We start from the raw sequence: 15,074 nt of genomic DNA on the forward strand, positions 1-15,074 counted from the left end.
CGGCTAGACCAGCTTCCTGGCAATCTTTCCACATACTTTGGTTTTGTGTTTGACAAAGCAAAGTTGCCAAAAATCCCCGTAAGAAGTACGCTTAAATATGTGTTAGAAATTGCATATCTTTTGTTCTAATGCAGCTATTAAAAATCTACTTAGAGATTTTGAATCTGCAGAAAAAGCTGAATAAGTGTATTAAATTTCATGCCATTCACCCAACTTTTAAAAAACCATTTTTAAGAACCATGTCTCCCCTTAAAGGACTAGGTTGAACCCCATAGTTCCAAACAGTGTTGCGCGGTAACATGAATAACGGTCTCAAACTGCACCCGGGAGCGAAACTTGAGGCTAAGTAATCTTCATATAAGCGCCAATTTTGAAATTAGGCATTTATAGGCATTTGTAAGTATTTAGGCATGAACGCCAAAAATAGGCATTTATAGGCACTATAAAAACACTGTAAAAGCCCTTCTTAACCCCTAATTCATGCTCATATATTAAAAGAGCGCGATAGGAGCGCAAGCAACAAAATAGGCATTTGCCTAAAATCCGGTCTCTAATTATGACGAAAAAGAAAATGGCCAAGGGCGGCCGGCGCGGACTGGCAACCAGCCCGCTATTTAAAAAACTGGCCGGGCCGGTCTAAAACCGGACAGGTGGCAACCCTAACTGGACCTGATGGTGCATCCGAATTAATTGGGGATAAATTAATGAGGCTTAACAGTATAATCAAGTGATTTCATTGGGCCCCTCAATGTTAGAATGTTTTGTTGCAGGAGGCGTTTCCCAAGCCCCCTAAGTGTCTCTTGCAACAAGGTTTTGCTTTACTTACTCAATTTAAATATTCTGTATTGGAGATATCAGAATATCTTTCCATGGGGACCAAATAAAACAGTGAAAGAAGGGTTCCTCCCAGCTATAGAAAGGAGTAACACTGCAAAGGCACTTCTGATCCCTGTTAACGTACATAGCTAACAAGAAGTACTGAGAGTACTCAGGGGCACCTGTGTCAGATGTTTTATGTGACGCTGGCCCGCTGTGGTATTGTGGGTCAGAGAAACCAACTATTGATCTATTTCGCTTGTTTTCGTTCTACAGGTAATAAGTTTGGCCCTGAAGGAGTGAACATGCTGGAGGCAGTTATGGAAGCAGTGGGCAAGATCGAGGCGCTGTGTGCCTTCAGGTGACTCTCCTTAAGGCTACCTGCATCAATACCCTATTAACATTTCATTCTTTTGTTTACTTTCTAATCAAATGTACGACACGGTTCCAAACTTGCTTACTTCGTGAGGTATATAGGCACCGGGCGGCCGTCGTAAGGCACCATCTACGCCTCTCCCGAAAAGCGCCCCAAGCGGCGGCAGTGACAGCACTGGCATGTGAAGCAGAGGACGCGGAGCAGGCTCTGCTACTGTCGGCACGTATTCGAAGAGAAGCGCGGCGTTTCTTTTTGAGCAATTCGAAGCTGCATGCTGTTGCGTTTTGTCGCCGAGAGGCAAAGAGAAGCGGCAGCAGCAGTGTTCTTTTGAACAATGCACGAAGCTTTCGACTCTCAGGCGTGTGTTCAGACAACGGGGCCCGTCGTCGGGCTTCAGGCAGACTCCCGCGCAGTCATTTGCGGTCGTGGACGCGTTTAATGGCCGCCAAGTCATCTAGAAAGAATGACACGGTGTCCCTCTCATGTCCACACCGATGAGCGCTGTCGGAACATCAAACGAGTCAGCTTCTTTGCGTGGTGCTGTGCTTGTAGGCGTTTGTTTTCGTTCGAAGACGGACCAGAGGGGGCACGATGCCTCCTCCCTTTCGGGACTGCAAATGAGGCAGGCCCGATTGGTGACACGATGTAAAATAAGCATCTTTGAATTTTAACTGCCGAACTCGCTGTTCCTCATTATTGTCTGGAGGGCCCCTGGCGCGAAGGCGAGTTCTGACAGCGCAAGTGCACTCATGGCGCTGCCAGTTTTTTTGCACTGCACTTTCAAAGACTTGACCAGCTGGCGTACGCGTTTTCATGCGTCTGCTCTAGAGAAGGGTCTCCGCTTGCACGAAGCGGGTCACGTGCACGACATCACGGAATATAAAGGTGACAACGAGTGCAAACAGCATTGCAAGTGCGCCCCGCAGATGAAGCTTAATGCGATAAACTACGATGTGGAGCTAGGTGTAAGTAGCACCATTTGTATTTTTTAAATGCGAAGCATTTTCTAGCGAACCCTAGGCACTTTGAGCGTTTCTATTTAGGTATCTGTTTATCTAGCCGCCTACGTCTGGATGCTCTCGTGATCGCCTCCTTAACTTGGTGTACGTAGACCAAAATTGGCATGGGAGGGTAAGCGGATTTGACGAATATGACTCTCTGCTCATGGCATGAATAAAGTGAAAATCCTGTCGCCCACGTTTCATACCCTTTCCTCCAGACGTGTAGCACATACCCGTTTACCGCGGGCATCGGTATACGGGTATGCGCCACAGGTGATTGACAGTTTATATCTACCCAGGAACGGCGAGAACAGACATTGGTAATTAAAATGCGAGAGCGTTAAGAAAAACCGACAACGTCAGCGTTGACCCGACGAATGCAGAGAATAAAAATTAGGATCCCAGCAGGAATCGAACCCAATGGTTCTGCGTGACAGTCAGGTATTCTACCACAGAGCCACGCCAGGTCTAGAACCTGCTTTGGAAAAACACCCTATGCAGACGTAATGTTGGTGCTACGTCAGTTCTGGTTGTGGTGCTGGCTATCTAATTTTATAACAAAGCAATAAACACTACATATGTACTCCTATGATACAGGCGTCATGTCAGGTTAACGTCTGTGGTTCCAGTGTTTGCTCTGCTTTTATAGCAGAGTAATAAACGTTACATTTGTATTCCTATATGATTTAGCAAGATATATTCAAGCGTTTCTCGACCCCGGAGGAATACACAAACGAAAGTTACGTATGATGTTCACATAATCGCACCGTAAAGTGCACTTCACTGCGAAAATACTGACGTATGTGCTGTAACGTGGGTGCTGACGTTACGTCAGACCATAAGTTACCCTTTGAACGCCAGTGTAGTTGACGTGCCTGGTAAGACCACGATGTGTACACAACTACTGCACTTACAAAAACACGTCGATCCACCTCGTAACGCTTGGCTCAACACTAAAAAAAAAAATGCAGCATAGAACTACTCGCTGACTGCTTCGCATGAAACCGATTCCTACAAGGCATGGAATCTGCCGAATATTTAATACCTTGTTATTCTGTCTACACGTCAACATTGTCTCCCAACATTTGAAAAGGATACCCTACGTCTCCTATTCGATTTCCGGCTTTCTTTACGCAATGCTTGGCCGATTGCACATGTTGTTCCTCCGGTGTACATCTTGCAAACTCCAGTTCCCTCTTTGCTTTCCTTTTCTTTTCAAAGCGTCGCCGATTCTAATATTTCAACAGCTATCTCCAGTCTATGTATTTCATGTAGCTTGACGCAACGAGGGCCGTTGTTGGAGGCCGGTGCGCGAACAAGGCCGTCGGCGACGGCAATTGCAGACGGGAACCGATGGAACTGGATCTACTCCCCAGCTTTATCCATGTTTGCATAGCTGTTTGTGCAGCCTAAAGCGCAGCCTGTCTGCTCGGGCTTGGTTCCCGGGGCCTTTCGGCAGCGCAGGACACAAGCAACGAGAGCACAATGAAGCGCAGCCAACATCCAGCACCGCGTCCCCGCAGCAAGCGCCTGCTCCTTTTTGGCACCCACATGCCATTAGTTCCGCGCCTCCACCGAAAGAGCCACCACCAGTCCAAACTCGCCCAGCGCCCGGTGCCTATAGGCACAGCAAATTGGCAGTAAGGCATGCTGTGGGCCAACTTGCTACATTCTTTAATCTAATACTGCACAGTTTACACTACCTTAAGGAACAGTTAAAAGCAACACAGCAGCCTTTACTGAGCACATTGATAGCTTTTTTCCAAAAATATTTGAATCTTAATTGCTAAGCAAGAGTGTCATTGAGTTTCTGGTAAATTAAAATAGCCTCACGAAACAAATTGCTATGTCCTGTGAATGAGAACAACAGTTGAATCCCGCCATAACGAATACCACTACAACGAAATTTCCGTCACAACGAATAATTTTAGATTCCCTTTCAGCCGCCCACAGAAAACAATGCGAAAAATGTCTCATCACAACAAATACTTTTACTGGGTATCTCCACTTGAAGTTTTCGCGAGTGCCACCACATAAGGAAAAGGAGCTTGCCTAGGATTGCCGCGAAATTCCGCTAGAAACTACCATTTCTCGTTGCCAGAGCCGTGCAGCCGCATCGCAAGACCCGTGTCTTTATCGGAGACATGCTTTCTGGCACCACACGCACATCCCGGTAAATTTTTCACCACTGAGATGCTCGGCGTCAGATCGTCCATCCGCCATGATGCTGCCGGCGGGTTTGATGCGCGTGCGGGCCGCGCAAGAATCGTTCTTCAAGAACTCCCGCCATGTTTTTGACGTAGCACTCAAAACAAAACTACTGCTCGTCGTCACAAGCCCTGCGATCGTGAATGACATCCACGGCTTTTTGAAGGCACATGCGCGGCCAGCGCGCACAGAGTCCAAGCGTAACTACATTCTGCCGCAACCACTGCGAACACAAATGCGGTCATGTCGACGCGATCATGGGCACCACGAAAGTACGCGCACCGACTCAAAGCAATGCCAAGGTCAAAACCACGGTAGACGCGATCACAGATAGCAACGACGCAGTTCTGAAAGCACGCGCACGGCCAGCGCGCACAGATTAAAAACAGAACTACCGTTTGGCGCAACCGCTGCGCGGAAAATCGCGGTCGCCATCGTTGCGATCATCGATAGCGACTATGCTCAAGTACGCAGCTAACACACCGGAAGAAAGATTAAAGGCAATAAAGTCATAAAACAGCACAAAGCGTTTCGGCTTTCTTTTCGCACGCTTATGACTGTGGTAGTGCGGAGCTTTGGCACTTTGCTTTCAGTTAGCCTCTAGCGAACTTTGGCACGCTCCTTTGCGGCGCTACGCACTCGGCTCGCTTCGAGGGCAGCTTATGTGTATAACTCTCGTATTGACGCAAAGCCGCTTTCGTTGCATTACCATGAGGCCAACTTGCGCACCAAAATTTGTATATAACCTGCACCCCGAGTTTAACACTAAATTTTCTGTATATATTGTGCGTGTTATACGCGAGAAATTACATTCACTCGGTGTGCGGCCAAGTACGTCCGAGCTGGGGAGAGTTAAATGCAAAGGACAGTGCATGCGCTTGCCGAGACCAAAGAACGAGTCATGATCATCAGATCTTCCTAACTTTTGTGGTCTATAGATGAACTTTCACTGCAACGAAATTCTGCGACAACAAACTTTTTCACGCGTCCCGTGAATTTCGTTGTTGCGGGATTTGACTGTAATGCCCGCGTAATTCTCTGCTGCATTCCTAACAGTGATGATGAAGGTGTTGATGATGAAGAGGAGGAGGATGACGATGGAGAAGGCCACGACGAAGAAGGTGGTGACAGTCCTGTAAAAGGCAGATCTGAGAAGGAGTACATCGAGGCTAGCTGCACTGCAGAGGTAAATATAAAGCGCAGGCAGTTTTCTAGATACAGTAAAACCTCGGTGATACGAATCTCGCGGGGTCACCAAAAATATTCTTATCATCTGAAATATATGTATTACCAGAAAACATGGAAAATTAATATGCAACTGAAGAAAGCTGGTGCACATCTTCATTTATTGTTTCTCAGGGCCGCAGGAACATCATAAACAGCTCTGGATCATTACCAGTAAAGTTTTTAGACTTCAACGATCATATTTGTAATCATAAATATGCGCGCGTGTGTAGGTAATGTGTTGTGACCCGTAACAGCTAGTAGCCCCCTCTTAATCTTAAGTATGCTTTTCCGCATGACATCAGAGCAGGGTTGCCAGGTTGAAAAAACAAAAGATAGCCAGAAAATTGGAAAAAGTAGCCAAAATGTAGCCAACTTGAGCCAAGGGCAGTAAAAGCAGCCAAAAGTAGCCACGCATATGTGAAAACCATGTCCACATTTTTTATTTAAATTAGTAAATGCAAAAGCCCTTTGGCGGAAATGTAAATATGTGCTGCATGAACAATTCAAAATCATAATTCTTGGGATTCCAGCATAAATTGCTGACTTTAGCAATAATTTCATGCATGGTGACGTAGTGTTCGTGCTGTTAAAAAAATGACTCTCTCTCTTCAAGCGCCTTGCATGACTTTTCTTGAAAAGACTTGAATTTGCGATAGCAAAATTGAGTTTAATACCCCTGTCACACGGCACATGTAATGTCATTCGCTGCGAATGACATTCAAAACGAATGTCATTGCGATCTTGCGTTCCGGGTCTACACGGCCATATGAAATGACGTTCGCAATTGATGTCAATGTTTATCGGCAGGCGGCTGTGACATTAAAAAGTTACAAATCGTGCTTTTAATTTACATATGTGTGCAACTGTCGCTACGGCTACCGCGGCGTCGCTTCACCAAAACAACAGTGAGCGTTTGTAAACATGGCCACATGGCTGACAGGAGGTGGCGCTAGCGTCAAGTCGGAGTATGGGAAAGAGAATATAGCTGCACAAATTGCTTCCAACATCGCGCTGTACGTAAAAAAGTTATCGAAAAGTTAACAACAACCTTTAATGAGAACGTTAACATCGTTTACATATTGCTTTAACATGCTTTAAGATATCAATGTCGCAATCTTTTGCCAAGCGCCTGTTGACGAGAGTACACATGCGGCGCCTGAATGAGTTCGGTGAACACATTCAACGGGCGAATGCCATTAGGTGTGAATGTCATTCGCTATGCCCGTGTAGCAGCAACAAAAATGGCATCAACACCTAATGACATTCGCTGCGAATGACATTACATGTGCCGTGTGACAGGGGTATAAGACACGATGAGTGCACTCAAAATCTCCGTCGCTGCATTGAAGCATAAACTGAAGCCACGTTCGGAAAAATTCCTTCCGTGATGACAAATCCAGAGTCGCAGTCCGTACCTGAGCTTAATAAGAAATGTTACAAGCAGTTCGTCACATATTCTAGAACGATTGCTTGTTGTGTAAGTTGGTAAGGCATTCTAAGGAGAGCACTAAAAAAAAAACGACACAAGAGGCAAAGGCTGCACAAGCGCTGACTAACAACTATTGTTAGTGAGCGCTTGTACTGTGCCTTTGCCTCTTGTTTCCTGGTTTTACAGGGCTCACTGGAAATTTCGGAAATCTGATTTCTAATGACAATGAGTGTGAAGCCCGATCTGGATGCGGAGCACTTTCGATTACTGTTCACTTGCAATTGTGGTTTAAAGCCGTGTTCAGCAATGGGTGATCTGCGAAATGAGGCCCCATGCAACAGTTCTCTCTGAGTCCCAACCAGGCATCCAAGAGCATTTTTTTTTTGTGCGCGAGGATTACTTGACTGGCAGGCTATAAACGTGTAGTTTTTTACATTTATGTTATTATCGACCATTGACCCTTATGCCTGCTTAGGCCACTGTGCCATCCTTTCCACTAAAGTTCGTCTGTGTAGAGTTATCTGTGTAATCAAATTGCAAAATTCAATTTTTGGAGCTGGAAGCACACTTTGACTGCTATTTTTTGGCACCTATACTCGAACACCAGCGGCTGCAACATCACCAGATTTCATCATATTGCTCAAATCAAGGAGACAAGAAAGTAGCCAAAAAGTAAAAAAGTAGCCAAATTCGCGCAAAGTAGCCAAACCTGGCACCCCTGCATCAGAGCACTGCGGCGAAAGTGACTTAAGCAGCTCTTTCCATGCAATAGATGAAGGCCACAAAAATTTTGGAACCGCTGTCTTTTGTTGTTATTATTTTCTTATCACGGTGGCGTTTGGGATGTTTTTCGAGAGATTTACGGCCGTGCTCGAAAAAATCTGTTGGTTTTCTGCCATGAAAATCTGGGAGTTGGCAGGCGTGCACATCCCCAATAATCGTGCGTGCTGACGTTGCAAGGCCTAGCTCCTTGGCCAAAACCGTCCGCTCCTCTTTCGGTCCTGCCCGATTGCAAGGCCATGACTTGTATCGACGTGGCAGGGACGTGTAAACTCAGCACAACGACACTGGCGCGAGTTTCAACACGTTGAAAAGAAAAAAATAAAAGTGCGACGCCAGCGCCATCTGTACCGTATTTACTCGAATCTAACGCGCACCTTTTTTCCGGAAAAACGAGTCCAAAAATCGCATGCGCGTTAGAATCGAGTACCGAAAAAAAAAAAAAAAGAAACTCGGTTACCGTATTGCCACCGACATTTCAAAATGGCCGCCTCCTACGATTTCTGCCATTTTTTCAGTTCGTAAGTTCGTACATGTGCTGAGGAGATTGTCATCCCGTTCTGCGTTCGCATCGACGGCATGGAAGTGCCGACTCCAAATACTCGACGAGTGTACCACGATGCCGCATTTAAAAGAATAGTTATTACATGTGCAGAGAGACGGACGGAAATCGGGCCGCATCGCGGTCGTTCGGATATAGTTCGGAGTTCCCGAAACGTGCGTGCGAGACTGGTGCAAACAGAAGCAGATTTTTTACAGCAAAGCTTCACGAAAAGGCTTCAGTGGACCAAAGCAGGGCCGGTTTCCCGAAATCGAAGAGCGTTGACAGCGACAAGGAGTTGTCCGACAGCGACGAGGACTGATCCATTACGCGACTCGTATCGCCGCCGTAGTGGTGACAGTTTTAGCGGCAAGGCCCGCTTTTTGACTTTGTGTTTTACTTTTTTGAAACTTTAGTTCTTTAAAACCCAAATGCTTGTTCTTCTGAATGTGCGAAGTTTGACTCCTACGGACTTTTTTTGTTCTTTTCTCTCACTAAAAATGGGTGCGCGTTACAATCGATGTATTACTTTTTTTTTTTTTTTGGTCGCGGAAAACGGGTGCGCGTTACAATCGAGGGCGCGGTAGAATCGAGTAAATACGGTAATCTAAATGCGAAGGCACACGAAGGTGCATTTTGGCCTCCAAGATTCGTGTGCACAATCTGGCTACAACCATTCATGTTGAAGCACAAAGCTTATAAGCGCACATAAAACGGGGACCGAAGATATAAGAACTTGACAGGACAGCGCTTAACTCACAACGCGGTGTGGTGTGCATGCCTGCGCGCTAGTAATGCCAAAATATCGGTAAATTGACTATCGATAGCATTGATAGTATATTTTAAACTATCGACAGTGTAAAGAAATTATCGATAGTACTACTATCGACAAACTATCGATAGTATTACAACTACCAATAATACTATCGATAGCGCTGCGAATGATTATGCTGTTGTTGGTCAGTGATAAGAGCCAAAACATCAGCAATACTTAGTTCGCTTAATCTATAATCAATTTTTTCGATAAAAGAAATAAATTATTTCCGCTTTGAAAATACCGGAATATGTACATCAGTTAACTCGTATTCAAAAGTAACCAGTTGCACCTTCTTACAATTAACCAACTTCGTTCTTGATATTTTTATTTTGAAATCACAAAATGCAATATAAATTTGTAGCAGTGCAGTTTCACCACATGTAACAGCTTCATTTCTGATAAGGCTGTACAGTTCAACTTAATTATCATGGGTCAGCCAAGCATTAATTATCATGGGTCAGCCAAGCATTCTGGTGAAGGAACAAGAGCATGCCAACTCTCTCGCTGTTAGCATGCTACTCCTGCTCCACCATATACCACGCACTTGTGCAACCAAGCTTATGCTGCAATTAGTTCGCACGGTTGATTTTATACTATCAATAGTACTATAGAATTTACTATTGATAGCACTATCGATAGCCTTTTTTACCATCGATAGTTCGATAGTGACACAGCCATCGATAGTATCGATAGTACCATTGATAGTTCTGCATCACTACTGTGCGCGGTTGGCCACGTCTTCGGTGACAGCGTGGGCAGCACCTGCGCGGCAGCGTACGTTTGTGTCAAACGTCCCAGGGTGAAAATTGGTTCGCAACAACCGTACTCCATTACATTGCAGGTTAATGGGCCTTGGCCGGGACCACAGAAAAACTTGTATCACCCCGAAATTCGTATAAGCCGTGATCGTATCATGGAGGTTCTACTATAACTAGCAGTCATGAGGGCTTGGGCTGTTTTTGCAGCGAAAGCTGTTAATCGATTTGAGCCTCTGTGGAGCTTCTATTTAAAAAGTTCGAAGGAAGGGGAAGTTTAAGGGCCCGTTATTTCTTTGCTAGACACAACATTATTTAGAACTAACAATCCTGGCTTTCTTGTCTGTTAGTTCTAATTATTATTTGAAAAGGTGTGAGGCCTGACAAAAGCTTAGTAATCTATAAGAGAGACAGTGAGGCCTATTTATAGCTTTCTCAACGTCTGCTTGCCTAAAAGGTGCAGCGCGTTCTTTGAAACCCTTTACGTTCGTTTTTAAGCTGCTTCACGAATTAGCAGTATGTTTGTGTGACTATCTTAAAGGAGTGGTGACACAATATTTGTGAACCTCTGTTTCCTGCTCTTAATCAGTGTCTACTGACTCATTAATAGCGGCCACAAAACATACTCTGCCTACTCATAAACGTACTTGGCCTACTCTTGAACAAATACTATTGTGTGACCAAGAATACTAGTGACGTCATTGGTCACCATCCTCCACGTTGTCAGTGCTGCTGTTCTGTCTGCTGTGTTGAGTGCTGCGAGTCCTTGTTTCCTTGATCGTCAAACTATGTTGCTCATCTAGTGCAATTGACGAAGGAGCCGTGAAGAGTGTAAAAATCGGTCCGAAAAGTTCGGTTCACTTTGCAAATCTCGCTGGTGGCTACGATTTTGTTCTTGTCATCGTCATCCAACTGAGGTGACGATATCCGTGAGCTTTGGAGCAGCCGCAGTATTAGGCGCGCTGAAACATTTTCGCTCCGATCATTTGTAAAGTAACAGGTTGAGAAGTGACGAAGGAAGCAGTGAAATCGCAACATTGGTGCTCTGTAGCAGTGTGTAGGCGTAACATGTAAGTGGCATGATGTACGCTTTACTGATTCGTACTTAGCTCAGGCAACGCTAAGTTCTAAAGGCATAAAAATTCCACATACGTACGTTGCAGCGCCAAAGCAGTTATATAACTGTTCACTGCGCAGTACGATCCCGGCAGTGGAGAGTTTTAGTTTGTCTAGACTTCCTAATGTTTGCGGATACCCGGTTGCTGGAGCCATTGATGGCAGCAGCAGCTGAGCCGGTCGCGACATCTTTTGGCGTTTTGTCCAAGGACTAAATATATATATATATATATATATATATATATATATATATATATATATATATATATATATATATATATTCTCAGTTGTGCCGCTGTTCTTGTTCAAAAAAAAAGTAAGCGCCCGTCCTGTCATGTACTTCTCTGTCTTGTCCTTGTTAAATGTAGCGCTGCAATATTTTAAGTGTAAGACTATGAGTTGATAATTGTCTCACTGCATTGCACAGAGTCAGTAAGTAGGTAAGCTGCTGCAATGTTATGTTCGTGGGTCTCTGGTTATGCTCTGCATCATCAGCTGTCGCTACCAGCGTTGTCCATCTCGTACACGTCTCCGATAACCTGGCCAGAACTCGTGACGTACATTGTTTACAAGGGGCTTCCACATGATGACCTCATTGCTTTTTGGTTCAATTTCCGATGCGACGCTTTCATTAACATGTTCAACATGTGTTCAAAATTTTGCGTCACGACTCCTTTAATGGCTGTGACCCGCACTCTCACAAATACGTTTTGTGTAAATAAGCGTTACATCAAATAGTCGAGAGGTCATTAGTCGCTAATATTGCTGTGCATTACCATAAGAACTGAATCCATGTTATTCAACTTGCTCATGATGTTATGGTGGTGCACCCACATCTAGATTTATATGTACTTTCTGAGAAAGAAGATTCTTGTTGTGAAATTCTTTATTGAAACTTGCTGCTGTAGGGGCTATTCTTTTGGACATATTGTCACACTTCAAATCTCTGCTACCTAGCAGAGTTTCCCAGCAAAGTCTTTTCACTTTTATTCTGATGGCCTAAGGCTTTCCAGAAAAAGTGTACATGTAAGAAAGTTGAGGGTCTCGTAGAGGGAAAGGATAAAATAAACTTTGTCTTGCCATGCACGCATGCTTGCAAGAAAATCTTGTTCCAATTAGGAAGGCACAGAATTGACTGTGCATGTAACTATTGCAACTTCTGTTAAGTAGGGCAATGGCTTCAAATTCTATCGCAGTTCACATCTTGCTGGAGAAAAAAAAATAATGTTAATATTTAAATGCATTATTGAGGTGGACGAAACAGTTGAAAGAGTGTGCCACACTATACCAAATGCATGCGCCGTGAATGTACACACATGCTGAAAACGGTCAATAGTGTTGTCAGTATGTACTAAATGGACAAATGTCCTTTCACTGCCTTATCTCAGTATAGGCCGGAAACTGGTGATCACCTGTGACGAGCTGAGGTCGTCAGAAAGCCTTAATAGCGCTCAATAGGCACAATATATGTTGTTTTCTTGCAGGAGTTCCTGTCGTCTCCGACAGCAGCCAAGCTGGCTCAACTTGGCAGTCAGCGTTCACAGAATTTACTTCGAGAGGTTGAATCAACTGCAAGTGGCACTGACCTTATTCGTGGCTATGTAACAGCTTTTATGAAGGCAAGTAGTGAATCCGCTATTACCTGTAATGAACCGATGTTGTCAAGTGTTAGGGATGCAGATGCAAAAAATGTTCTGCGGTATTCCTTACAGGTGGCATCTGTGGTGGGCAGTGGCCAAGAAGGTGACGCAGGAAAACACCTCGCTGTGGACTGTGCAGACGCACTGATCTCTGCTGCCTTCAATCTCGCCAAAAAGGAGAACCAATTGTCATGGCTTACCAATGAAATCTTGGTAAACTTGGGCCTGATAAAGGTGAATCATCATTATCTTGATTAAAATGTAGTTGAGACGAGTGTATTCGCTGACCGCTTGAGCTGTACTGGTTTGACTTGATTGCGCCCCCCAACTCACAGTGAGGTTGACCACACGTGCTGCAAAAGGCGTTCGCTCTTTTCATGAAATGCAGACTGGTCGACTAATGATTTTGACTTGGGTGTCAGTGCGGTGACCCTTTAGTGGTAAGCATGGGAAAGCACGAAGGCATGATATGGCAGGCACAGAGTACGCCAGTGCGACTTGTTACCGACAACCTCGTCACGGCGCTGTAAGCATCTTCAGCTGTCTGCTCAGTACTCCATGTGGCATGGTGTGTTGGCGACGCTGTATATGTAGTGCACGCATATAATTGGCCATAAATGTGCCGTTCGCTGCCGCATCCTTGTGCAGGACCGCCAAGTGCACTGCAGTTACGTGGAGCGCATGTCACTTCAGTATCGAAGGCAGGTCACCATCGCTGCCTTGACTCAACAAGATCCTCTAAGCATTCTGATTAACTTGCTTTCGAATTTGGTACAAATTTATCGTGCCTTGTGGGTGTCCGTAGAATTCACTGGTCACTTTTGCTGGACCTTCAGCATTGAAGCTAAATTTTTATTGCGCTGACGTTGAATGGTTTGTACATCTTTTTATTTTCTGTTCAAAAAGTAAGCTTTCTTTATTGTACTACTCCAAATTTGGGACTTGGTGCTTAAAAATGTTTTTTTTTTTCCTATAACCTGCTCCAAATTTGGATTTTCCTGCTCTAAAACGTACTCCAAATCCTATTTCAGCTTTGCACCCCTGAGTAAGTTATACTCACCTCTCATTGTGTGTATGTGATACTATGCTTAGTAATCTAATTAGTAAACAAACATTTGCTGCGATATACACAGCCGATGAAACTATGTATGTTTCTTCGTGCAGTTGTCTAGAACATGCTATCCATATCAGCGCTTCACATTTTTCTTTGAAACTGTGGTCTTTAATCTGGGATCTTTTATTGTCCACATATTCATGGTGCTATAAACCTAATTCACAGCTTCATGACCATCACTAGCACTAAAGGATACTGGGTGTGAGTGACGTTAGCTTTTCTTTATTCGCTCATAACTTTATTGTGTTGACAAGAGTAAACACTACAGCCTAGTGGCTAATGATAGACTGCATTTCTTCAAAAGCTGCTTCAATAGCTCAACTCTGATTTACCAAAGTCGCAATTTACCATTGTACGTCTGTTTCATATAAAGATATACTTTTGATGGCATGTTTACGGGAGAGCAAAACTGCAAGTTAGAGCCTGGCCAGCTGTCGACGTGATTTTGTTTTCACATACGCGTGACTGGATACTCCTTGTTCAGCCAGCGACCTTATATGCGTAATTTTTGCCGCAGGCTGAGAAGGACCAGAAGGTGAGCTGGTCGGCAGCAACAACAGAAGGTGCCATGGTGCTACTAGCTGAGTTGGTGCCAAAAGAATACTTTGCCAGCACCGCCCGGGAGGCCCTCCAAGCATTCTTATCAAAGTGAGCTCACTTTCGTTTCCGTTGGGGAAGCGTTATGCTGGGGGGCAACCAAATTTCGCAGGCTGGTGTCCCTCGACATCATTCTCCGAATTCGTTTCTGCGCTACAAAAGGCAGCCCTACAGCTCAAATTGAAACAGTGATGCCTGCTGAATAGTGTTTGAATCATCATAGTCTAAGTAGACCCCTGAAGTCCAAGTAGCCGACTGTTCTACCAACTTGATGTTCGTCGCATAAAGCCCTTCTATAAACATCTTTGGGAACTAGGCTAACTTCTGCCAAACTACCCTTCTTTTTCGTGTTCCTCACTACCAGTGTAAAGTGGAACTTGTCTTGGCTTTTGGTTCCATACGGAAGCGGCATCATTGGCTACTACTCTGTTGAAAGACGAGTGTGTAGTGAAAATTTAAGAAGAATTGTTGCCAATGTGTAACTGTTGTGATCAGCGAATAGAGGGAACAGTGGTGCTACTTATTCACGCTAAAGTACTTCTGTGTGCTTAAAGTATTTTATTCAATACTTCATGGCGACTTTATGCTTGAGAACTACCATTCCATGTCCTGACACATTTGGAGGTTTAAAAAATATTTTGTTGCTTGCCTCGGCAT

General features: G+C 44.6%; 1 protein-coding gene across 2 annotated transcripts in view; it reads left to right on the forward strand.

Moving 5' to 3' along the window:
* Positions 1–15,074, forward strand: part of LOC119383485 (ran GTPase-activating protein 1) — a 35,390-nt gene that overhangs the window by 19,708 nt on the left and 608 nt on the right. For both annotated transcript variants that reach the window (XM_037651644.2, XM_049412543.1), the window contains exons 10-14: positions 1,093–1,177; positions 5,458–5,587; positions 12,551–12,685; positions 12,779–12,940; positions 14,338–14,468. In XM_037651644.2, the coding sequence (XP_037507572.1) occupies positions 1,093–1,177; positions 5,458–5,587; positions 12,551–12,685; positions 12,779–12,940; positions 14,338–14,468 (643 nt within the window). The remainder of the gene's footprint in view (positions 1–1,092; positions 1,178–5,457; positions 5,588–12,550; positions 12,686–12,778; positions 12,941–14,337; positions 14,469–15,074) is intronic.

This window comes from Rhipicephalus sanguineus, chromosome 2 (genome assembly GCF_013339695.2).
Source record: "Rhipicephalus sanguineus isolate Rsan-2018 chromosome 2, BIME_Rsan_1.4, whole genome shotgun sequence".
Taxonomy (NCBI): domain Eukaryota; kingdom Metazoa; phylum Arthropoda; class Arachnida; order Ixodida; family Ixodidae; genus Rhipicephalus; species Rhipicephalus sanguineus.